Genomic DNA, 25,706 nt, shown 5'->3' with positions numbered 1-25,706 from the left:
AAAAACCTTGTTGCCTGTTTGGTGCCAGGGTTAAGAACATTTCTTCCGGACTGCAGAAGAACTTGGAATGGGAGGTTGAGGTTCCAGTGGTCATAGCCATGTAGGCACTAACAACAGGGAAAAGACAAGGAGATTCTGCTGACGGATTAGAAGTTTGGGACAAAACTAAAAAAGCAGAACCAGAAAAGTAATGATCACTAATTTATTGCCTGAACTACATGCAAATCGTAAAGGGTGAACATGTAAACTCGGTGTGGTGGAAATGGGTCTGATTCACAGGACAGTGACACCAGGAGTGAGGGTGCTCTGTGGGATGGGCTTCACCTAAACCATGATGGAACCTTATTCTGGGAAACAGCATAATTCAGGTGCTAAATGGGGCCTTTAACTAATGGGGAGGGAGGGCTCCAAGGATACTGGATTTAATAGTTCATCAGGAAATAGAGGAGCACGAGTTCAATGTACTGAAGGGAAAGAGATGGTGATAGTCAGTGTGATGGGGCAGGGCAAAAGTAAACAAAAACTTCCAAAGCAAAGCAAATCCACAACTGTAAACAATTAAAGAAAAAAAATCAAATCTAACTGTTATTTATCTGAATGCATGTGACATTTGCCATAAGGTAGATGACTTGATGACACGGGGAGCAACATGAGAGTGTGATGTAACATGGCCGCAGGGTGACCAAGACAGTGCAATTTTCCAGGTTATTCATTGCAACAGAAGAACGTGACAAAGGGGAGAGAGGCACCAGGTGTGTTACTCAGGTGATAGGAAGGCTGTGGTAGTGATATGGAATCAGTTTGGGTTAAAGTCATGAATAGCAGGCAAAGGCACCACTGATGGAAGGAATCTACAGACTCCCACGTGATGGAACTTGTTAGACAAGAATTGCAATTGTCATTGATATTTTTGATTTTAAGATTGAATGAATTAAATAAACAGACGTGGATATCATAGAAGAAGAACTTAAGATGACTTTGTGGAATTTACCAGGTATTGCTTTTTAGAACAGTACATTTCAAAGTTTACCTTGGAACTAACTAGTTTAGATTTGTTCTTATTTGATGAGGATGACTAAACAATCTTGTAGTTAAAGATCCTCTTGGGGATAGTGGCCACAATATAATCCTAAATATAATTTGAGGATGAACACTACACGGCCATAACCAGCCTCTTCAATTTAATGATAGCAATTATAATAGCACAATGGAGAAGCTGTTATGGTTGGGTAGTGGAATAGAAGGGTATGGAGAAATAGCCATCATACATCAGCCAGAATTATGCTGAATGGTAGGACAGATTTGAGGGGCCGAGTGACCTTATTCCTACTCCTATTTTCTGTGTAATCACCTATCACCCAGTGTCCCAGAGCTTCTGCTTCTCTTTCTCCATAACCCTTCCAACAACACCCCTTGTCCCTGTAACCTCAGAGACCCCACAGTCCACTGCACCCTCAGCCCCATTTACCCCTCACCATTAGATATCGTAACCACAGCCTATCTCATCCCCCCCCCCAACACTATTCCCCTCTCCCCACAGTACCTCTGTTCTTTAGTTTTGCTGCCAAAGGCAAGAAGTATTTGTTGAAGAACGCAAGCTGCGTGTGCTTGACATGGTCTCGGATCACAGGGATAAGCCAGCTCCGAGGAAAATCAAACTGCTCTCTAAAATAGAAAACACACTGAAACAATCTCTGCAACAAATCACAAGAGATAGAAGTGAGCTCCCAGGCTGCTCTGCCAGTCAGAGAATTAGTGCTGGTCTAAATTTTGGCCTTAAGTTCTCATCCAGTCTCCAGCCCTTTGCCATCATCCCCTTAGTCAGAGGGCTGGAAAAAGCAAGGCTCTACTTCCTTGATATGAGGGCTTAAAAACAAATGAAACAGATTTAAGCAATTGCAGAAGAATTTGACATGAAGTATGGAATAATTTTCTCACCCAGAGAGGGGCAGGGATCTGAAACCTACTGCCTGTTGAATGGTACAGGCAGAAACCCACAACACACTGGCAAAGTATGGAACTCTGTGTCCCTGAGGAATTGTGACCATCCTGGCCAGATGTGGCATCAGGCTGGGTAGAACATTTTGACTAGAACATCGAGCCAAACAGCCTTCCATGACAAATTTTTCAATGATTCAATGAAAATAATAAATATTCACTATCCTCATGCACCTTTTAAAAGCCTGTATTATTTTTAATCAGTATGGATAATTTTCTACTTTTACAGAGCTAACTCTCATTTATAAATCCCCGCTCTCCCTTAGTTCTCCCCATTAACTGGAGGACACAGGCTTAATGCAAGAACAGAAAGATTCAAAGGGATCTAAGGGACAACTTTTGCTACTCAGAGGGTAAGCTGCCAAGGAAGTAGCAGGGGTGCATTTGGAAATTTAAAAAGCATATGTGGATATGAAAGGTTTAGGGGGATATGGGCGAAATGTAGGCATATCGACTAGCTCAAGTGGGAAACGTAGTTGGCATGGACCAGATTGTTTCCATGTTGCATTTCTTTATGGCTCTATTAATGCTAGTGGTTCCATCAGCCCATTTGCCTGTGAGAGCAACAGCAAGGACTCACGTGTAATTAACTATACACATTTTCAATCCTGTTCAATTTATTACTTTGGTCTCTAACAGACCTTACTTGACCGTGATTATCCACTTTCAGGTGTCAACCTTTATGTGATGTTGCCCACTCACTAAATTCACTTACATCTCACTATATAGCCCTTTCATCTCCTCAGCATAATTTCATGGTGCAGATCCTTAGGCAATCTAAACTAATTCCTCCCGCATATTAGTAAGATACAAACAGAATTAAGACCATTCAGCCCATCAAATCTGCTCCCCAATCAAACGGAATTTCCTGGTTTATTTTTGTGCCGACCATGAAACTGCTTTATTGTGAAACTACTCTAGAAACTTCCTAGAATTTCCCTACCACATAGCCCTCTATTTCTCTAAGCTCCATGCACCTATCTAAGATTATCTTAAAAGAGCACAGTTTCACAATAGAAGGTTGTCCCTTTAGAACAGAGATGAGGAGGGATTTCTTTAGCTAGAGGTAGTAAATCTGTGGAACTCATTGCCACAGAGAGCTGTGGAGCCATTGGGTGTATTTAAGGCAAAGATTAATAGGTTCTTGATTAGTAAGTGGGTTAAGGGTAATAGGGAAAAGATGGGAGAAAAGAATTAAGAAAATAAATCAGCCATGTTTAAGAAAAGCTCTAAAATTAAACCAAGAAATTATCGGCTAATGAGCCTGACATCAGTAGTAGGAAAAATACTGGGCTATTCTATGGGACTGGATATATGAATATTTATTAGGTGCTGCTCTTTGGTAGAACCAACCAGGGTAGGTCTTACGTAGTGATGGTAGGGCACTGGAGTGCAGTGGAATGAAGGAATTTGAGAATACAGCTGCATAATTCATTGAAAGTTGCATCGCAGGTAGATATGGTCATAAAGAAAGCTTTTGGGATATTGGCCTTTATAAATCAAAATACTGAGTACAGGAGATGAGATGCTACCGAAAAGATACAAATAAGGTTGAAAGAGTACAGAGAAAATTTACTAGGATGTTGCCAGGACTGGAGGATTTAAATTATAAGGAAAAATAGAATTCTTCAAAATTGGCCTTTCTCCAATTTAGAATCTCAATCCGCAGACTAGACCCCATCTTTTTGCATATTTACTTTGAAACTAATGGCATTGTGACTACTAGATGTAAGGAAAGATGGAACTTTACTCCTTGGAACACAGAAGATTGAGGGGAGATTTGATAGAGGCATACAAACTTATGAGGAGTATAGACAGGGTAAACACAAGCAGGCTTTTGCCACTTAAGTTGGGCGGGACTACAACTAGAAGTCATGGATTAAGGGTGAAGGGTGATAAGCTTAAGGGAACATGAGGAGAAACTTCTTCCTTGAGGGTCTTGAGAGAGCAGAACGAGCTGCTAGCGTAAGTAGTGCATGCAAACTCCATTTCAATGTTTAAGAGAAGTCTGGGTGGGTACATAGATGGTAAGGGTATGGAGGCTACAGACCGGGCTGCAGGTCAATGGGACAAGGCAGTTTAAATGGTTCAGCAGAAACTAGGTAGGCTGAAGGACCTGTTTCTGTGCTGTACTTTTCTATGCCTCCAACTACTGCCAAAACTTTCAACCTAATTTCTTGATGGACTTCAGCCGATAAAATCCTTCATTTAAAATTAAGAGTCTAGCTTCTCTGTTTAAAAAAAGTGTAAAAATCCTGACATTCCCTTTATACTTTCCTCCAATCACCTTGAAGTTATTTCCCCCCCCCTTGTATTAGCCATCTCCACTGGGGTAAAGTCTGGCTATCCACTTGATCTATGCCTCTTATCTTGTACACCACTATCAAGTCACTTCTCACCCTCCTCCTCTCCAAAGAGAAAAGCCCTGGCTTGCTCAACCCATTCCCATAATCGAGACAGCATCTCCTCTGCAGCCTCTCTATAGCTTCCACATCCTTCCTACAATGAGGCGACTATAACACAATACTCCAAGTGAGGTCTAACCAGTCTTATAGACCTGCAACATTACCTCATGGAATTCAACCCCCAACTAATGAAGGACAACACACCATATGCCTTCTTTAACAATTCATCAACGTTTGAGGGATCTATGGACGTGGATCCCATAATCCCTCTGTTCCTCACCACTGCTAAGAATCCTGCCATTAATCCTGTATTCTGCCTTCAAGTTCGAGCTTCCAAAGTGAGTCACTTCATACTTTGAGATTTTTGTGCATTTCCATCTGCCCACACTGTCATACTCACTCAGTGCCATCAATCTGTAGAGGAATAGCCTGCAACACAGTTTCCGGTCCCATCTTTTCCACTGCCATTCCCACTGCATGCTCCAGTTCCACCACATAGGGGAAATGCTGAGTTGCTCGTAGGTCACAGAGGGTCTTCAGACACTGAAAGCATGAACACAAACACAATCAGCAAAGCTGAAGTGGTGGCAACAACTAGCAGCAACAGTCAAAACACCTGTAACGGCGGACCAACAACAATGGCCAGAGTTGGGTCCTGACAAATACACGCAATTAACTGGAGCTTGACATAGCTCACACTTCATTCATTGTGGCAGTTCTCCAGATGCCAAAGCACATCAACAACTGCAAAAGCCCGGAGCTGTAAAAGGCATTGCAAATTAATTAAAATCAAAAAGAAGATTATGTAAATGAACAGAAAAAATAAGTAACACTTACTTCTCAAAATCTTCGATTACATCACAGCTGAAGTTTTACCTTGGTGTAGTTCCTGATCCCCACATCCCCCTATTGCTTCACTGCAGTAATACCCCGAGAATCCAGTCATTCAGAAGTCCCATTCAACTGGCACCAGGCTCATGTGCCATGTTCCGTTCCGGTTGCTGAGGCCCCAGTTCCCTTCTTACTTCATAGGGTCCCAATCCCACCCTCTTTTCACGGAGAAATTTATTACAATACTATGTAAAATCGAAAAATTACACCACTATTCCAAGTGGAATTATTCTATTCCACTATTCCATCTGGAGGCCCCCACTGTCAGGGACTGAGGTCAACAGCCCACCACGAGACTTCTTGCTCTCCAGTTGCATTAAGCCCAGGGGTTCACCTTACACCTTCTGCCCACCCCTGGGCCCTGCTTTTCACTGCTCAGCTATCCTTAGTGTTGGCGCATGGCCAAGTGGTTAAGGTGTTCAGATCACTAGATGAAGGTCGCTAGTTCGAGCCTTGGCTGAGGCTGCATGTGTGTCCTTGAGCAAGGCACTTAACCACACATTGCTGTGTGACGACACCGGTGCCGAGCTGTATGGGTCCGAATGCCCTTCCCTTGGACAACATTGGTGGCATGGAGAGGGGAGACTTGCAGCTTGGGCAACTGCCGGTCTTCCATTTAAAAAAAACCTTGCCCAGGCTTGCGCCCTGGAAACTTTCCAAGGTGCAAATCCATGGTCTATCGAGACTAACGGTGGCCTACTACTACTATCCTTAGCCATTCTCCTACTTTCCATCTGCTCCAGGTTCACTGCTCCTCACCTGCTTCATTGCTGGGTAAGCCTGAGAGCCAATGACCTCGAAGAATGTGCTGAGAACCTGAAGAACAAAGGCCCAGGCTGCGTAGAACCGATAGGCTAGACCATCCTCCACAGCCCTGAAAGAAATCACCCAACAATTCATGAGGAAAAGCAAATCAACCAAAGGACTGCCTACAAATAGTTCACGTATCCAAAATCTCCCCAGTAACATCTGCCCACAAATCTTGTACCTCTAGATTTAGAATTTCTGCAGTTTGGTTCCCCTTTCTCCTACCAACAATTATTACAGCTTACTATAATAGCAATTTAGGTAGCGTGATGGTTTATTCCTTCAACCCCTCAGGGAGAGATAACAACACCTTTCATAACCAGAACTCCCAACCTCATTCCCCACCCTCCCCTGACTTCACTATTGTTCTGGAACACCCAGTAGAGTCCCTTTTAGAGCACATTTCCACTACATCACAATCTCATGTGCCTACTTAGGACTGCATTTCGCCAAGTTAATTCTTTCCAGTGTCCTTGCAATGCATGCGACTCAAACTTTCATTTTGTCTTTTTCCTGATTTGTTGGTCCACTTCCAGAGGACACTGGACCATTTGTTATTGCAGTCCCACCCTCCTTTCTGAACTTAAACACCATGGTGCACCCTCTACCAATTTAGTCGAACACAAGCCCATCTACACATCTCACCTGAACATCTTGCAGATGTAGGAGGCAGGTCCCGAGGGGGAGGACGAACCAAAGACTCCAATGTCAGAGGTGAATGGAGTCACGCACTCTCTTAGCAGAACCTGCAATCAACAGATTGAGCAGTCAGTCTCCAGTACCCAACATCCGGCAATATTCACACCAAACAAAAGCCTGGCAAGAATCATCTCCAAGAGTAAACTCCCTTTCCTTTACACTCAACTGCACTACCACCAGACCCACCATCAACCCACTGGAGTTAGCAAATACTGGAAATTTAACTGGAACAGCCACTGACTATAAGAACAGGTCACATCTTAATACCCTACAATACTTTTCAATGGGTCAAGGCACAATTCAGGAGAATAATACAAAAATATGTAGAAGTTAGTACCTAGTACAAAAGAAAGATGGTTGGAAGTCAATCACACCCAGAGATTCGCTGTAGGAATTCCTTAGGGAAGACCAAAACATGAATGTCTTTCTTTACATCACAAGCTTCAAAATGGGAATGTTGCTGCAGATTCCACTGGCTTAGACCCACTTCCAAATCTTCAGAAGTGAAGTGTGGGTCTCATTCAGAACTTGTGCCTGAACACAGCACAAGCTGGGAACTTTCAGACATGGGCCGACAACTGCCATAACCACTGTGCCACAACAGTGTCACTCAGTGAGGGAGTCCAACCTTCCAACTGAACACACTGGGTCTGTACGTAGCATTCTCACATACACCCCCTGTTACCCACTTTAGTATTGCAATAGTACCTCCCAATGGGTACGTGTGGTACCCAGACACTCACTGAGTACCAACACCAGAAGTTTCAAAGACACTCCTGGAGCTTCCAGGGGCACTTGATTTATCCCAATGGCCCCCTCCCACACATCCACGTATGTATGTGCGTACACACAGACACAACATTCAGATTCAAGTACAAGCTACTGATGCTATGCCAAGTCCTATTGTGACTCCCTGTTGTCACCCGTGTCTCAGTCCCATTCCATCACCATACCCCACATTAACAACTTAAAGGCTGTAAGAACAAATCAACTCACCTTCATGGTGTCTGCTGCAGCTGACATTAACTGGGTGTGCGGAGACAGGAGACAACTGACAGCCGTGGAGAAGACACGGGGAAGGTGAGCCAAAGACAGCAAACCCTGCAACCTGAGGAGAGGAACCAAAGTGTGCAAGCTGAGAGTGAAACATTTCACTTCCCATTACCCGAATGAGACCCACGTTACTCACTTGCCCACTAGCTCCACAATACCACCCAAAATAATTCCCCATTGCCACCACCATCAAAAATAACACAGCACTCCTCCACTAATCCCAAAATAATCTCCACTACCCCAAAACCGTCTTGACTTCCCAGTGCCTCAAAAAGTCCCCTGCTCCTCCCAACCCCACAAAATAAGCCCCAGCTTCTCACACTCACCAAAGTAACTTCTCAGTCAACTGCATATTAACCCTAGCCTTGCTCCCCAGAAGCTTCAGCCCTGGAACAGTAGGGTACCACACCCTCAAGCAGCGTATGTGGGTGTGTTACCTGGACAGGTTGATGTGAGCTTTCTCCATGACTGTGAGCCAGGCCAGCATAGGCTGCAGGTCGTTCACACTTGGCAGGTAATCGTACAAAGCCTGAAGATGAAACAGATTATTCAGTAAATGCCCCTCAGGACCCGCCTGCATACACCATTTTTACTGGGCCACAATCCCCTCCAAAACTACCACCCAATACTCAAATCTATCCCCAAACACTCACGGTTATAATCTGTGCATTGAGTTCTGCTGTCAAGGTTGATGAGCATGGTTTGGCAGCAAAGAGGCCGTGAAAGGCTTGCATCGAGCAGGCGGTGACCATCTGCAGCAGAGGAGAGTGAGACAGCATGAGATGGGACCAGCTTTGTCATTGAAGAGTTAGCAATGGCAGTCTCCCCAAAGGAAGAGCTTGTGACCATTTCTGTGGAATGCCTTGGGTTCCTTGTGGTGCTAGGACCACTTCAGCTAGAATCCAACAATCACTAGCCCTTTTCACAAAGCTCGCTAAGTGAGAAAGTGCCCTCAATTACTGAGACTATCCTTCCTATTGCAAACAAGCATCCCATGACACCACAACATAAGGCAGGAAGAGCAGGCGAGTCGTCTTCAAAATGTCTGGTTGCTTAAAGGCCGTGTGAGGTGAGACAATTCGGTAAAGAAGAGACAATATAGATGAAATAAAATGCTTTAAAGATTGTGCAGGGACAGAAGGATCTAGGTGGCAAGGCAATACAAAAATACAGCATATGGTATTCTATGCATGTATACAGACAAATTACAAAAGCACCATTTGAGGAAGGATGTAAAAGACGTGTGGAGAGTGTAGAGAAGATTTTGGTTGTAAGGTGAGGGATAACAATGTACACAAACTAGAAGCTTGTGGCTTTTCTTGAAGAAATTATTATCGATTAGGTGTATGTTCAGATGAACCAATACAGAAAGAAAAATTTAATTACAGGAGGATGAAGGACAGGCAACAGATTTAAAACAAAGCCAAAAGATAGGAGGAGCATGAGGAACAGCTTGATTTGGCAGCGCGTTTATGAACTCAAACACCAACCCTAGAAGCACGGTGAATGCAGAATGTGGATTTTCTAAAGGAATTTTTAAATCCTTGAAGGTAAAAAAGAATTTTTTTCCAGCAAGCGTAGGGCATCACAGAAATGACTGAAACAAGTGCAGTCTTCCTTCATATGCAATGACTACAAGGATGGGTCACGTAGAGAGACATAGGGAACAGGGTTGCTCTCCTTGAAACAGAGAAGGTAAAGAGGAGAGTTAATAGAGACACATCAATCATGAAAGGATTAACTGGAGTTACGAAAGGGAAACTGTTCTCAGTGACAGGAGAAAACATATAGCAAGGTTCACGGAGTGCACTGCCTGATTTAGCAACAGAAGATTCAATAAAGATCTGGATAAACTCCTGAATTGAGAGGCACTATGATATCATGACCCAAGGACAGTGTGGAGAAACATGCACAGATTCCTTGGAACGAATGCCCATCCCCTTCCAAGCCACAACGAGTTTTCACTGTGGGCTCATGTTGGGCCACGAGCTGAATTTTGCCCCTTACCACATTGCTGAGTGTCATAACTCGCAGTAGAGTCTCACAGCATGACTTCACACAACTAACAGGGAAACATGGAAGGACTTCTTTCAGCAAACACAACACGTGCAGTGTGGTAGCATTCTCTGTACTGCCTGCAGGGAACAAAAGGGACATAATGGAATGAACATGTGATGCATTTAATCATCTCAGTTCCTCCTACAAGTGATTTGTCCAGAAACTGTGACAAAATTCTTCCTTTAAGAAACCATCTGCCCATCGCGAAACCAGTATTGTAGTCATAGTTGTACAACAAAGGGCCATTCCTATCCAGGCAAATCTCATTTGCCCACATATCCCTCTTTTCCTTTCCTATCCATATAACTGTCCAGTGTCTTATAAACAACGTTACTACATTTGCCTCTACACTTATTCAGGCTACTTGTTCAATAAAACCACCAACCTCGCACATGGAAAAAAATTGCCCAAGATTGCTGTTTAAATTTTTCTGCTCTATCTTTAACCTATGCTCAATTTTTGAGGCCCCATCCTAGGAAAATCACTGACCTATTTATACCTCTCATAATTTTAATCTCTAGAAGGTCATCTCTCAGTTTTCTGTTTCAGTGAGACTAAAATTATCCTATCCAATCTCTTTGCATAAGTGAAACCCACCATTCCAGGTAACATCCTGGTGAATCTAACCTATTCACCTGTGGCGTCATTTTCAGAGCTGCAAACCTACACCGAGGCCTGTCTGTACAGCAGTACCCCTGAATTCACTGCAGGTTACTGAATATATTCTACATTTAACAACCCAAAATATGTTAACCCACAGTAATCCAGATTAAATTCCATCTGCCACCACTCCACCAAACATTTCAACTGATTTAAGACCCTCTGAATCCTTTCACAACTATTTTCACTACTACTCCACCAATACTTGTGTCACCAGCAAAATTACTAATCAGTCCACCTCCATTCTCATCCAATTCCAAGTGGTCTCAATCTTGATCCCCGAGTAGTATTAATTTAGGATATCCCTCCTATCCACAGTTCCTTTTGGTCCCAGAGGGATCTACTTTTCCCCCTAGATATCCTCTTGCTTATCCTGCTTGCCAAGGCCATTTCATGCTCCTGCTTTGCCCTCTTAATTTCTTTCCCAAGTGTTTTATTTTCCTTCATTCCCTACAAACTCCAAAGGTCTCACTTGAAGCAAACACTGACATGATTCTTTTTCCATTTCCAATTAACTTCTGTTGACACCAAGGATCCCAGATCTTGCCTCGCACCTTACAGTGGCATGCTTATTCTGAGAATTCCCCACAGTCTGGAAGTTACTTTTCCCTCCAGCAGTTGCTAACAATCCACTTCCAGCTTTACACTGCTTCTTCAACACACCAAAACTTTCCTCGTTCCAACCCAGATAACCGCTCACTTCCAGCAAGTGCCCCAAGACCAACTCCACTCTGACCTGCAGACACAGAGACTGCAGATGCTGGAACCTGGAGTAAAAATCTGACATGGGGTGAGGATGAAGGATTTAGTCCAAAATGTTGATCATCTATTTGCCCCGCAAATGCTGCTTGATCCTGGAGTTCCACTACAGCACAGGGCTCCCAACCTTTTTTGTCATATACTGCTACCATTAACCAAGAGGTCTGTGGTATAAAAAAAAAGGTTGGGAACCACATAGTACCTCCCACTTACAACTGGCCCACCAACCGGGAGGCTTTCAATACAGCCTTTCCACACCAAGACTGACCCTGTGAGACCACTCCCCACCCTAACAGCAAATGTTGAACACTCGCTCTCTGACCCACCCAGCCCAAGATACATCCAACCAGCAATCATCTCCCCAGGACTACCCTCTGAGACAACCCACATCACTGGAGGTACAATATCAACTTTTAAAACACAGGTGGACAAGAATACAAATTGGAAAGGTTTAGAAAGATTTGGGCAAATGGTATTCAGCTGAACGGGGGATATCTTAGTCAGCAGTGACCATTTCGACCAAATGCCGTTTCCATGCTCTGTGACCCTATAACCTCCCTTTATACAGGTGGCCCCCGCTTTTCGAATGTTCGATTTACGACAACTCGCTGTTACGAAAGACTTACAATAGTACCTGTTTTCGCTAACCAAAGAAGATTTTCGCTTTTACGAAAAGACACCGGCTTTATACGTGTGTTTACCCCGAGAAAGAATACAATGACCACGAAGCCTTGTGCAGGCAGTTGTTTGCGCATGCGTGTACGCACGTGCGTACGTATGCGTGTATGTGCCGATTTTTTCCTCCAAATCGATTTTGGTTCACTGCCTTCCCGAGTTTGATAAGTGAAACTACACTGTACCTACAATATTTCTACTTTATATAGGGTGTAAATTTATTATAACATTCCTGCTTTTACTATATGTTAGTGTTATTTTAGGTTTTCTGTGTTATTTGCTTTGATTTGGTAGGTTTTTTTTGGGTCTGGGAACGCTCAAAAGATTTTCCCATATAAATATAATGGTAATTGCTTCTTCACTTTACGACATTTTGGATTACAAACAGTTTCATAGGAACGCTCTACCTTCGGATTGCGGGGGAAACCTGTACTCACCTCCACACTTCTCAATTTCCTGGATGCAGAACTTGGCTGTTGACTGGGCAGCTGGGTGAAGGGATGGAGATATATCTCCAAACATGAAGTCACTTCCCTTGAGGATGGAACAGATCCCCCGTTGGGCCTCCTTTCGAACCTGGGCAGAGGAAAGGAAACACAATCAATCAAGGCCTAGACTTCACACCAATTTGTGTCACTCCCTTCACTGCAGAGCACTCTTCGTCACCTGCCACCTTCCCCGATGGCAAGCCCTCAATACCCCAGTCCTCTCCACCAAATACCCCAGCCTCAGGCTAATCATGTGATCCTGATTACCCCTTTGATGAAGACCCTCCCCCCCACCCCTAACCTAATACCCCACCAGCTGGATACATCAGCACCTCACACCCCGACTGGCCCCTCACCTTTGGTTTCACGTGTATTGCGAAACTGAGAAGACCGTGGTAAACTTGGAGGGTTGAAGGGAAGCTCCACATCTCCAGATCTTGTCGGCGCAGCAGAGTGGAGAGGCAGGAGACTGTCTGCCAGTCAATGAGACAAAGACACATCACCAGAGTACACTGACAAATTCCCGATCAACCCCTGCACACCAGTTGCCCTCTCAGCACTCCGTTCCAGTCCCTCATGCGCACAAGCAGGATGTGATTGCACAACAGCAGGAGCCTCGTGTCCAGTACCAGGACTCACACTGCACATCAATCACCTGCATCTCCCAGAGAAAAACCCTTTCACTTAACCTGACAATGGAACAGCTCTGCTACCAAGAGACCAAGCCCTGGTGGTAGAAAGTCATGCTTTACCACCAGTGACTAACACACAGGTCAGACTTACCCATCGCAGGGCCACCGGGGATCCTTTACTCGCCTGAATGGATACAAGGTTCATAAAAACTTTGGCTGTGTCTGAGAACTTCTTCTTCAGGACAGGAGCAGGCACCCTGTAATGAAGATAAAAGTGTTACAATCAGGATCAGGAGAGGCTCTTTGAGTTTGTTCTGCTATTCAATAATATCAGGATTAGATGGGAATGAGTTGGCAGTGGTAGACTGGGAAGGGGGGAGGGAGGGAGGACGGCAGTAGACTGGGAAGGGAAGGAGGGCAGTGGAGAATGGGAATGGGGAAGGGCAGGATAGACTAGGAATGGGGAGGAGGGCAGTAGCACACTGGAAAAGGTGTAGAAGGAAAACACACTGCAATCTGGGCAATGCTTTCTTGAAGGAAAGTATACTGGGTATACTGGATCAACACACACATTTGCCCTAATGCTGAAAAGATTCAAACATAGGAACATGGACATCTTGTTGCAATTCTACAAGGCATTAATGAGTGCACATTTGAAAATTAAATATGTAGTTTTGGTCTGCCCTTCTGAGAAAGGATGTGTCTGCAATGAAGTGAGTGGAATTAAAGCAACTGCTGGGATGGCAGGACTGGGAAATAAAGAGAGATGGGTTGACGAGGCTTATATTCACCAGAGTTTAAAAGGGAGTGTGTCTTAAACGTATAAAGTTTTAACAAAGATTCCTTACAGGAAAGATATTCCTGATGGTGGAGCAGATCAGGGCTGAAACTCAGATTGGAGACAACCCATGCAGGAACAAAATCTGAAAAATTTCCTCCACGGAGAGGATGGCAAAATTCTCTCACAGGTGAAGCCAAATCAGTCCTCATGTTCAAGGAGATTTGGATAATTCTTAGGATTAAAGGGATGAAAGGATATGACGAGAAAGCAGGAACAAGGTGCAGATTCAGACCATAACGTATATGGGCAGTCAGGCCATTCAGCCCATCATGCCAGCTCTGCCCATTTGGATGAACGTGTAGGATGCTATTATTCTCTTCTTCATCCTTAGTGTTTTTATTTTGCGCTGCATGGGATCTCGAAATCTTGAAAGCCAAGGGAAACAAGAGACTGCAAGAACCCAGAGCAAAACTATGTCCCGACCCACATAAAGTGTTTCAACCCAAATCCTGCTGAGTTGCTCCAGATTCTGGTATGTTGCTTCAGATTCCAACATCAACAGACCCATGTCTACATTCTTAGTGTGCGTACTCACAAAGGCAGTGTGCAGATTCAGTACGCATACTCACATCACATTGTAGCATTGAGAGGTTTTCGCATCTTGTTCCTGCTTTCTCGTCATATCCTTTCATCCTTTTAATCCTAAGAATTATCCATATCTCCTTGAACATGAGAACTGATTTGACTTCACCTGTGAGAGAATTTCGCCATGCTCTCCATGGAGGAAATTTTTCAGATTTTGTTCCTACATGGGTTGTATCCAATCTGAGAACTAATCGCATCATTGCTCATTCACAAAGGCACTGTGCCCACAAATAAAGGGAATTTGCTCACATTAACGTTTTGTAATGCACTGATGAACCACCTCAGCTTCTCACATTGATGTAATGGCACACTAATAGTCAAGTTATCACACTGATAACTGACAATGAGATCAGCTTAATTACAAATAAGTGGCATTCTACACTAAATGTGAAACGTTACACAGTGGCAATTGGTCCTGGTCCTCAGAATTGTCTGTACTTACCGCTTCACTACCAAGCTCAGCAGATACACAATGGCTGCAACAGACTCCTCAGACTCCACGGCTTCTAATGTCGTCATCTGTGAAGGTAGGTACTGATCAGGTTCAGGTTTACACTCATCCCGTCCACAGCCTCACCTGCCCTGCACAACACACTCCTCGAAGTGCAGTCTAACTTCTCTGATCATGTGTTCCATTATACATCTTACCTGGTCTGGTTGTTTTTAAAACTTTCTACAGCTGAGCTTGTTCTGGAACAGACACCAGAACCTCTCCGGTACAGTGTGTGGCAGGGCAAGGCTAGGTGAGTATAGCACTACATTCAGTTCTGAGAGTATAAATGTGGCCCAATGCTGGATTAGAGATTGATATCAACAAGTGTGTTGGGATACAGACAGTGTGTAAGTTATGTAACTAACCCAGTGGCCAGACTGAATTGGTATCATCAAGCTTCCTTCCATCTAGGCTGCTCAGATAACGAGATGAGACACCAGGGCAAAGTGACAGCTCACATTTTCAGACACAGCACCATACAGAACATCTTGTCCCACACTCTCCTGTCTGTCCTCAGCCTCCACCTTCAGTGTGACAGCTCACATTTTCAGACACAGCACCATACAGAACATCTCATCCCACACTCTCCTGTCTGTCCTCAGCCTCCACCTTCAGTGTGACAGCTGAACAATGTTTTCAAACACTGTACCCTATATAGAGAGGGAAAGACCAAACACAAACTAGAGGAACAGCATCTCATTCCACCTGGTAAATGTTCAAACCAACAGCTTGAATACAGAATCGCCCAGTTTCAGGTAAACTGCACCCACTTTGCTCCTTTCTTTTTCGTTGTTATCCACCTAGGTCTCCCTCACGCCCACCTCCTTCCAACCCCACCCCGGAGAGCTCCCTCTTTACCAGTTTCTTTCCCTCCCCAAGCGACTCCAGATGCCAATCACCAACACACAATCTAAAGGGCCTCCTGTCTCCGTCCCACATTCCCATCTGTCCACCACCCTTCCCTCATCTTGTTCCATTCTTCACCTGATCTGATTCCACTAATCACCTCTCTGCCATTCTTCACTCTGCTCCATCTACCCATCAACACTCCATCTTTTACTTTCCAGCTGTTAAGATTTACGACAGGATTAGCCTTATTTGTCACATATACATCGAAACGTACAGAGAAATGCTTCGTTTGCATCAGCAACCAACACAGTCCCAGGATGCCTGGAGACAGCCTGCAAGTATCGCCATGCTTCTGTAGCCAACACACCATATTGACCCTAACCCATACATCTTTGGAATGTGGGAGGGATCCAGAGCACCCAGAGGAAATGCATGCAGACACAGGGAAAACTTACAAACTCCTTACAGACAACTGATGTTAAAAAAGCATTATGCTAACCACTACACCACCCCATCTCTGCCCCTTATCTCCTTATATACTAGCTATCTCCCCTCACATTCTCAGCCCTGATGCAGGGGCCTGACCATCCACCTCCACAGATGCTGCCAGACTCACTGAGTTCCTTCCACAGCTTGTTTATTGTTCCATGGGCATCCATTCATTTGAACCTGACAGCTATAAACATTGCACAGCACCAAGCAATATGGAAAACATTTAGAAAGAAATCTGAGGGAAGGTAGATTACTGTTACCTTCTATTGGTTAGTGAGGATGTGTTTCTTCAAACACTTTCAGCTGTATTAGTTACAGGAATCTGATGATATGTAACTTGAGTACTAACATTACGATCTGATTGCATTTCAAACAGCAACATAATTGAAACATTGCTAATGATACTAAGAACAAACATTTTAAGTTTCAGTTCTTTTAAAAAATATTTTGAGGCTAGTGCAAATATTAACCCTGCAGAAGGTCACTCCCCTCTCACAGAAACATCCACACCCTTACCCCATTTTGACATACAGTACTCAACTGCTGAATGTGAAACCTAGCCAGCATGTGCCTGTAAGGTGACTCCACTAAAGCACAGCCCATCTTCTTGAGACAGATGGGAACGGGTGCTGGGAAACTCACCAGGGCAGCAAAGTATTCTGTTTCTGTTTCCTTCCCACCCTGAGAGCGAATCACTTCAGTAACAGCAGCCAACACAGCACAGATCTGTAAACAGTGTAAGACACAAAGTTATTTATTTTATTTTTTTGTTTAGAGATACAGCATGCTTTGTTTAGAGATACAGCATGGAACAGCCCATTCCAGCCCAGTGAGCTGCACCACCCAGCAAACCTATTTAACCCTAGCCTCAGCACGAGGCAATTTTACAATGACCAATTAACCTACTAACCAGCATGTCTTTGGACTCTGGGAGGAAATCGTACATACTCCTTACAGACAGCATTGGAATTGAATTCCAAACTCTAGAACATCCCAAGCTGTAATAGCGTCGCTACTGTGGTAGCCCAAATTATTCTGGAAGGAGGTATTTTCCCACATCACATCCACGCAAACCCAAAGGCATTCTCACTGTCATTCCTTGCAAATTCTCAAAGTTCCTTTCTGAAAGGTCCGATGATTCTATTCCTACAACGCTTGCTAATATTACTGAATACCATGGAGAGCATTCTAACTATCTGGTATGGAGGGGCCACTGCACAGGATCAGAACAGCTGTAACAAGTTACAAACTCAGCCAGATCCACCATGGCTACTTGCTTCCCAGCATCGAAGGCATCTTCAAAACACAATGCCTCAAAAAGGCACCACCCAGCTTTAAGGACCCCTGTCATGCAGGACATGCTCTCTTCTCATTGCTACCATCGAGGTACAGGAGCCTGAAGGCACACACAATATTTTAGGAACAGCTTCTCTCTCCCCCACCCCGTTATCAGATTTTTGAACAGATTCCATGTACACTACCGCAATTATTTTTTCCTGCTCTCTTTGTGAAAACCCCTGCAGAAGGTCACTCCCCTCTTACAGAACCGCAAAACAATAAATTTCATGATTTATGCCACTGATATTAGACCTGATTCTGACAATAACCATCCTCCCTGTACAAGTATTTGATCTACTCGGCTCCTCGTCAAACTAAACACTGGGAACAGTTTCCTTACATTTACACTTCATAAACCAGAATAACCCTCAACACATCCAACTTCAGGCAACATTCTTTACTGAAAGGGCAAAGGCGGCAAAATCTGAACGAGAATCTAAACATAGCTTGCAAACAACATCAGTAAACAAAGGAAGATGTAAAGAGAAACAAGAGAAAATCTGCAGAAGCTGGAAATCCGAGCCACACACACAAAACGCTGGAGGAACTCAGCAAACCAGATAGCATCTATAGAAAAGGGTACAGTCGATGTTTTGGGCTGAAATCCTTCAGCAGGACTACAGAAAAAAAGGTGAGGAGTGAATTTAAAAGATGGGGGGAGGGGAGAAGGATGAAGTAAAGAGCTGGGAAGTTGATTGGTGAGAGATACAGGGCTGGAGAAGGGGGGAGTCTAACAGAAGAGGACAGAAGGCCATGGAAGAAAGAAAAGGAGGGGAGGAGCATCAGAGGGAGGTGAGGGGCAGGCAAGGAGATAGGTGAAAGATTGGTGAAGGAGTGGGGGGGCAAGGGTTGGGAGGCATTGCCAGAAATTTGGGAAATTGATGTTCATTTCATCAGGTTGGAGACTACCCAGATGGAATACAAGGCGTTGTTCCTCCAACCTGAGTGTGGCCTCATCGCAACAGTCAAGAAGGCCATGGATAGACATGCTGGAATGGGAGTGGGAAGTGGAATTAAAATGGGTGGCCTCTGGGAGATCTCGCTTCTTCTGGCAGATGGAACATAGGTGGATAGGTGCTCAGCGAAGCAGTCTCCCAATCTATGTCGAGTCTCACCGATATATAGGGGGAACACTGGGAGCACCAGACACAGTATAAACCCCAACAGGCTCACAGGTGTTGTGTCACCTGGAAAGACTGTTTGTGGCCCTGAATGGTAGTGAGGGAGGAGTTGTAGGGGCAGGTGTAGGACATGTTCTGCTTGCAAGGATAAGTGCCAGGAGGGAGATGAGTGCGGGAGGGACAAATGGACAAGGGAGTCGCATAGAGAGCAATCCCTGGGGAAAGCAGAAAGAAGCTGGGGGGGGGGGGGAGGGAAAGACAAGAGGAGAACAGATCGAGTAAGCAGAACAATAGGATGATAATCACTTGAAAACACAACTGGGCTTTGCCATACCACCTGGAATCAAACTACTGGACAAGGATGAAGATATTGCTACAGACAGTTCCAGCACATAACACCAATCACAGACCTTTCCCACAATCCCAGCCTCCTCACCAGTCACTCACAGCCCCCCCCCCCCCCACCCCAAGGATCTAGGCTTAGATGATATGTTAAACATCCACCTCTTTATGGGCAGCAGAATTGGATTCCCAGAAGCGTTGAACTCGGCTGAATGTCAGGTTGCTGCAGTCAGACAGTCCACTAAGGAAGGTACCAGAAGTCTTCTCTGTAAGGCCATTGTCCTCTGTCTCAGCAATCGGCTCTTCTGAAGAACAGGCCCTCGGGCCCATAGATAAGCTGTTGGTCTGGAGTTCATTGTGCAGTTTCAGCGCATCTACCGTCAGATCACTGTTCGCTAAAGAGCACAAACAACAGATACATCAAGCAACAAAACTCAAACAATCTCCTGAAAACAGCAGAGAATAACACTTCTAAAGCAAACATGGAATTAAAGACATCAACTTTATTGAAAAGAATGGAGGTATTAATGAGTCAGAGAGCTGATAATTATCCAGGAGCTGATAACCGAGATTCTGAGAGGGGATGAAGAAGTAATTATCCTATTCCAACATTTCACAGAGACACAAAGGTAGGAAATATAACCCCACAACTTAATAGACCAAGAGAGGAAGTGGGCAACTGTAACCCAAATCAATAATTGTGAAGAGGTTAGCATTCCATACATAATGTTGCATTCACAGATGAAGTTAAAAAAATTGAACAGGAATGGTTCTGCACTGCTTTATGTTCTATCTATACAATAGAGCCTTGGTTGGCACTTAATCCAAAGATCTGTCATGTCAGCCCCTAGTTTATAGTGGGAAATAAATAATGGGCCAACTAGAGAAGCAACTAACATTTTAGTTTTTATAAAGGACTTTATTAAAGTTGTTAAATTGACTCGACATTAGAAAAGGTCACCTGAATGTGAGAAAATGATGGGGAATTGGATGGACCTTTCTGCATCCCTTGTCTCAGAAGATGGAGGCATAAATAGGGTGAATGCAATGTCTTTTTTCCGCCAGGATTAGAATTAGTCAAGAATTAGAGGGCATAGTTCAAAAGCTCGAAGTACAATTGTATCGGAGTACGTAAACTTTATACAAAACAAGAAACCCAATAGAACCCATTTAAAAAAAAGACTGCAAACACCCCAATGTGCAGAAAGAAAGAAAAAACAAATCATGCAAACAATAAAAGTAGGTAAACAGCATTCAGAACTGAAGTTCACAAAAGTGAGTCCGCACTCACGAAGACAGGCATCACTGCAGCTGATTCAGGAGCAGGCCACAGCCTCAGTTCAGCGCAGAGACGGGTAAACCTTGCAGAGCAGCAAGCTGATCCGACCTGTCCCTTGCCTCTGGCCCCGACATCCTGAAGCTAAAGGTGGAGGGGGTAGTTTTAATAGGAACTTAAGCTGCAATAAGGGTAGTCGGTATATGGAGCGAGCTGTCAGAGGCAGGTAAAATCACATTTAAAAGTTACTTGGACAAGTAGGACTAGGTTGGATAGCTACTTTGTTGGGCATGGATCAAATGGAAAAGGGCCTGTGTCCATGCTATATGGTTCAATGGTTCTGAACAAGCCCTCAGCCTGTGATATTATGCCAAGCTAATTAAACTAACCTCACATTACACTTTCTGCCTCTACTCTAGTATCTATTTAAGAGTCCTTTCGACAGGTTCCACCACCACTCCCAGCAGCACATTCCAGGAACCACTGCTGTCTGCAAAATCTCCTTTGAACTTTCCCCCTTTCCTAACATCTTAGCACGTGGCATCACTATGCGGTATGGAAACTACACCGCGGTGGACAGGAAGGCTCTACAAAGGGTAATTAAAACTGCCCAATGTACGATACCCACCATCAAGGACATATGTGCAGAGAGGTGTCAGAAAAAGTCCAGCAATATCATGAAGGATTCCACCCACCCTGATTATAGAGTGTTTGTCCCCCTTCCATCAGGGAAGACAGTACATAGCATCTACTACAGGACCAGTAGACTCAAAAACATTTGCTGCCCTCAAGCCGTCAGGCTGATCAACATCTCCACCTATTAACCCACTCCATTACCACACACACACACACAACAGCTAGTCTCACTTTATGTACATACAATGTATATCACAGTATGTTGTCTTTTATGTGATTACTTTTATATTTGTAGTTTAATTTTAGTATTTTTTTTTACTTATTTTGCTTTTTTTTTTAATGCTGCCTCGGATCTGAAATAACAGTTCTTTAAATTCCTGCACTGCAGAATGACAATAAACAGAATCTTTATGTTCCTGTTAGGTTGAAAGGAAAGGTTAAAGGTTTGAAAGCGCCATGGTTTTCAAGGGATATTAGAAACTTGGTGCGGAAAAAGAGGGATGTCTACAATAGATATAGGCAGCATGGAGTAAAGGAATTGCTCGAGGAATATAAAGAATGTAAAAGGAATCTTAAGAAAGAGATTAGAAAAGCTAAAAGAAGATACGAGTTTGGTTTGGCAAATAAGGTGGAAGTAAATCCGAAAGGTTTCTACAGTTATATTAAAAGCAAGAGGATAGTGAGGGATAAAATTGGTCCCTTAGAGAATCAGGGTGGTCAGCTATGTGTGGAGCCGAGGGAGATGGGAGAGATTTTGAACGATTTCTTCTCTTCAGTATTCACTAAGGAGAAGGATATTGAATTGTGTAAGGTGTGGGAAACAAGTAAGGAAGTTATGGAACCTATGACAATTAAAGAGGTGGAAGTACTGGCGCTTTTAAGAAATTTAAAAGTGGATAAATCTCCAGGTCCTGACAGGATATTCCCCAGGACCTTGAGGGAAGTTTGTGTAGAGATAGCAGGAGCTCTGACGGAGATCTTTCAGATGTCATTAGAAACGGGGATTGTGCCGGAGGATTGGCGTATTGCTCATGTGGTTCCATTGTTTAAAAAGGGTTCTAGAAGTAAGCCTAGCAATTATAGACCTGTCAGTTTGACATCAGTGGTGGGTAAATTAATGGAAAGTATTCTTAGAGATAGTATTTATAATTATCTGGATAGACAGGATCTGATTAGGAGTAGCCAGCATGGATTTGTGCGTGGAAGGTCATGTTTGACAAACCTTATTGAATTTTTTGAAGAAGTTACGAGGAATGTTGACGAGGGTAAGGCAGTGGATGTAGTCTATATGGACTTCAGCAAGGCCTTTGACAAAGTTCCACATGGAAGGTTAGTTAAGAAGGTTCAGTCGTTAGGTATTAATGCTGGAGTAATAAAATGGATACAACAGTGGCTAGATGGGAGATGCCAGAGAGTAGTGGTGGATAATTGTTTATCGGGATGGAGGCCGGTGACTAGCGGGGTGCCTCAGGGATCTGTTTTGGGCCCAATGTTGTTTGTAATATACATAAATGATCTGGATGATGGGGTGGTAAATTGCATTAGTAAGTATGCTGATGATACTAAGGTAGGAGGTGTTGTGGATAATGAGGTGGGTTTTCAAAGCTTGCAGGGAGATTTATGCCGGTTAGAAGAATGGGCTGAACGTTGGCAGATGGAGTTTAATGCTGAGAAGTGTGAGGTTCTACATTTTGGCAGGAATAATCCAAATAGAACATACAGGGTAAATGGTAGGGCATTGAGGAATGCAGTGGAACAGAGAGATCTAGGAATAACAGTGCATAGTTCCCTGAAGGTGGAGTCTCATGTAGATAGGGTGGTGAAGAAGGCTTTTGGAACGCTGGCCTTTATAAATCAGAGCATTGAGTACAGAAGTTGGGATGTAATGTTAAAATTGTACAAGGCATTGGTAAGGCCAAATTTGGAATATTGTGTACAGTTCTGGTCACCGAATTATAGGAAAGATATCAATAAATTATAGAGAGAGTGCAGAGACGATTTACTAGGATGTTACCTGGGTTTCAGCACTTAAGTTACAGAGAAAGGTTGAACAAGTTAGGTCTCTATTCATTGGAGCGTAGAAGGTTGAGGGGGGATTTGATCGAGGTATTTAAAATTTTGAGAGGGATAGATAGAGTTGATGTGAATAGGCTGTTTCCATTGAGAGTAGGGGAGATTCAAACGAGAGGACATGATTTGAGAGTTAGGGGGCAAAAGTTTAAGGGAAACACGAGGGGGTATTTCTTTACTCAGAGAGTGATAGCTGTGTGGAATGAGCTTCCTGTAGAAGTAGTAGAGGCCAGTTCAGTTGTGTCATTTAAGGTAAAATTGGATAGGTATATGGACAGGAAAGGAGTGGAGGGTTATGGGCTGAGTGCGGGTAGGTGGGACTAGGTGAGATTAAGAGTTCGGCACGGACTAGGAGGGTCGAGATGGCCTGTTTCCGTGCTGTGATTGTTATATGGTTAAACAATCTGATATTTCACATTAAACTGCAATCCATCTAGTATTGGATCTTAGGGATTATAAAAGGGAATCACAATTAGTAGATTTGTTGAACAGTTTCAAAGGTTATGAGCAGCTGAATTGATAAGGACAAATTAGTAGATGAGATACAGCTGGTTTTCCAGGTTATTTACAGAGTTTGAGACAGTAACATAGGAGCAGGATTAGGCCATCTGGCCTATCGAGTCCGCTCCGCCATTTAATTATGGCTGATCCTTTTTTTTACCTCCTCTTCAACCCCAGTCCCAGCCTTCTCTCCGTAACCTTTGATGCCATGTCCAGTCAAGAACCTATCAATCTCTTACAGCATGTGTAACATTACATCCACCTAGGCGTCCATTACCTCAAATCTGTCTAGGTGCCCTTTACGTCACTTTGCATCCACCTCAGTTCACAATCCATGTCAGTTTTGTGTAGAATAGAGAGACTGTTTTCTAACTTGTGGGCTTTAGAACCAGTCACCATAAGGTCTAAGTCCAAAAGTAAAATGAAATTTCTTAACCCAAAGTGTGGCAAATCTTAGGAACGGTCAACAGCAGAGCTCTGTAGAGGCTCAGTTATAAGTACATTCAGGACTCAAAAAATAACTGGTCATATTATGAAGGCCAGGCAGCTCTATAGACAGTTAACCTTTCAATTCATAAATCCAAAATATTAACTCCCATCTGATGAAGGATCTTCAACCTGAAATAATAGCTGCTTGCAGCATTAGCTCATTTAAAACAGATCACAAACAAAACAATCAGTTTTACAATGAAGAAAGGGGCTCTTCGCCCCATCCTGACTATTCCAACATGGAGTTCACGTCCATACTAATCCCACTGACCAACAATTAGCCTATAACTCTCCACCTGCCCATTATAGTACTCATCTATGAGCCTCGCAATACTATGAGTCGCTGCCTCCTTCTCCACCTCCTCAGGTGGAACCCTCCGTTTTAAAACGCCGCTGCTGGGGGCGCGGTGTTTCTCAAAATCCCCCTCTATACTCCAAACCCGGTCTCCCCTCAACTCCTCACCACCCTCCCTCCGCCGTCCGGACACTACCAACCCTCCCCGGCTCTCCTCACCCCACCCCAACCACTGGGTATCCCTCATTCCCATCCAATGGCACTTCATCCATTGACGTTAAGTAGGAGGTAATCAGTAGCGGAGAAGCTGAGGTGATGGATCAGGGTTAGGATCATCGAGGGGGCCGAGTGTCCTACTACGGGCGCCGCAACATCATCACCACCACCGTCTGCGCTCGCCAGAGGCGCTTGACTCACGTGGACCCAGATGCGGGCCTTTTGCCGGCCTGTGGCCGCTCGCACTCACCTGACGGCCTACTGAAGAAACGGCTACGCGCCGCCTCCCGAAATCGGTGAGTCTGCGGGTTCGACTCGCTGCTGTGTCCCTTTTTCCAGCGGTTCAGCTTCTGCTTCACCCCGGACCGCAACCGGCCGCACCGCACCATCGTGTCTGCCGACTGTTATGCTGCGGTCCTCCAGAGACGGCACGCACTACCGGCCCGGATCCATACTGCAACCCCGGTGGCAACCTCCAGAGATGGCGCACACTATTGGTCAGAATGACAACTACACCCATGGTGCAGACCTCCAGGAACGGCACCCCCATCGGCCCGGACCCACACTGCATCTACGATCCGGAGCTCCAGGGAGGGTGGTCCTACCGGTCCTCCCGCATCGACTCTGCACTCGAGTGACGTGAACATCGTCCAGACTTCCACTTACGGCGCCCCACGACGATCCAAAAGTGACATTAAACTCCGGAACTGGCCTCCAAGCACAGCCCTCCCTCCTCGTCCCTGTCCAGAGTAACATTGCATTCGTGGTACGGATACCCGGAGACAGCCTCCCCTCCCGGCCCGGAATATAATCACACCTCAGGGACTGGACCTCCCCAACAACGCCGCATCCGGTCCAGAGTAACACTACACTAGACCTCCGGACATAGCTCTCCCCGCCCAGGAATGCTGACCCCAACCATTTGTCATGAAGCAGACACATCCAAATGCTGGAGGAACTCAGCAGGCCAGGCAGCATCTATGGAAAAGAGTTTCAGGCCAAAATGCTTTGAGAGGTTGGTCATGACTAGACTGAAC

General features: G+C 44.5%; 1 protein-coding gene across 1 annotated transcript in view; it reads right to left on the bottom strand.

Moving 5' to 3' along the window:
- Nucleotides 1-25,132, bottom strand: part of rrp12 (ribosomal RNA processing 12 homolog) — a 53,765-nt gene extending 28,633 nt beyond the window's left edge. Inside the window, exons 1-15 of the mRNA XM_073027124.1 lie at nt 24,920-25,132; nt 19,349-19,581; nt 17,028-17,111; nt 14,994-15,070; nt 13,277-13,382; nt 12,850-12,966; nt 12,443-12,581; nt 9,861-9,988; nt 8,507-8,605; nt 8,291-8,382; nt 7,797-7,908; nt 6,747-6,847; nt 6,054-6,168; nt 4,804-4,946; nt 1,544-1,665 (exon numbers count right to left, since the gene is read on the bottom strand). Coding sequence (XP_072883225.1) covers nt 1,544-1,665; nt 4,804-4,946; nt 6,054-6,168; nt 6,747-6,847; nt 7,797-7,908; nt 8,291-8,382; nt 8,507-8,605; nt 9,861-9,988; nt 12,443-12,581; nt 12,850-12,966; nt 13,277-13,382; nt 14,994-15,070; nt 17,028-17,111; nt 19,349-19,581; nt 24,920-25,058 — 1,807 coding nt within the window. The 5' untranslated portion in view covers nt 25,059-25,132. The remainder of the gene's footprint in view (nt 1-1,543; nt 1,666-4,803; nt 4,947-6,053; nt 6,169-6,746; nt 6,848-7,796; nt 7,909-8,290; nt 8,383-8,506; nt 8,606-9,860; nt 9,989-12,442; nt 12,582-12,849; nt 12,967-13,276; nt 13,383-14,993; nt 15,071-17,027; nt 17,112-19,348; nt 19,582-24,919) is intronic.
- Between the last annotated feature and the right edge of the window lie 574 nt (nt 25,133-25,706).

The sequence above is a fragment of the Hemitrygon akajei genome, chromosome 23 (assembly GCF_048418815.1).
Source record: "Hemitrygon akajei chromosome 23, sHemAka1.3, whole genome shotgun sequence".
Classification (NCBI taxonomy): Eukaryota; Metazoa; Chordata; class Chondrichthyes; order Myliobatiformes; family Dasyatidae; genus Hemitrygon; species Hemitrygon akajei.
Note: the sequence above shows the minus strand (reverse complement) of the source record. Positions and strands in the feature narration are given on the sequence as shown.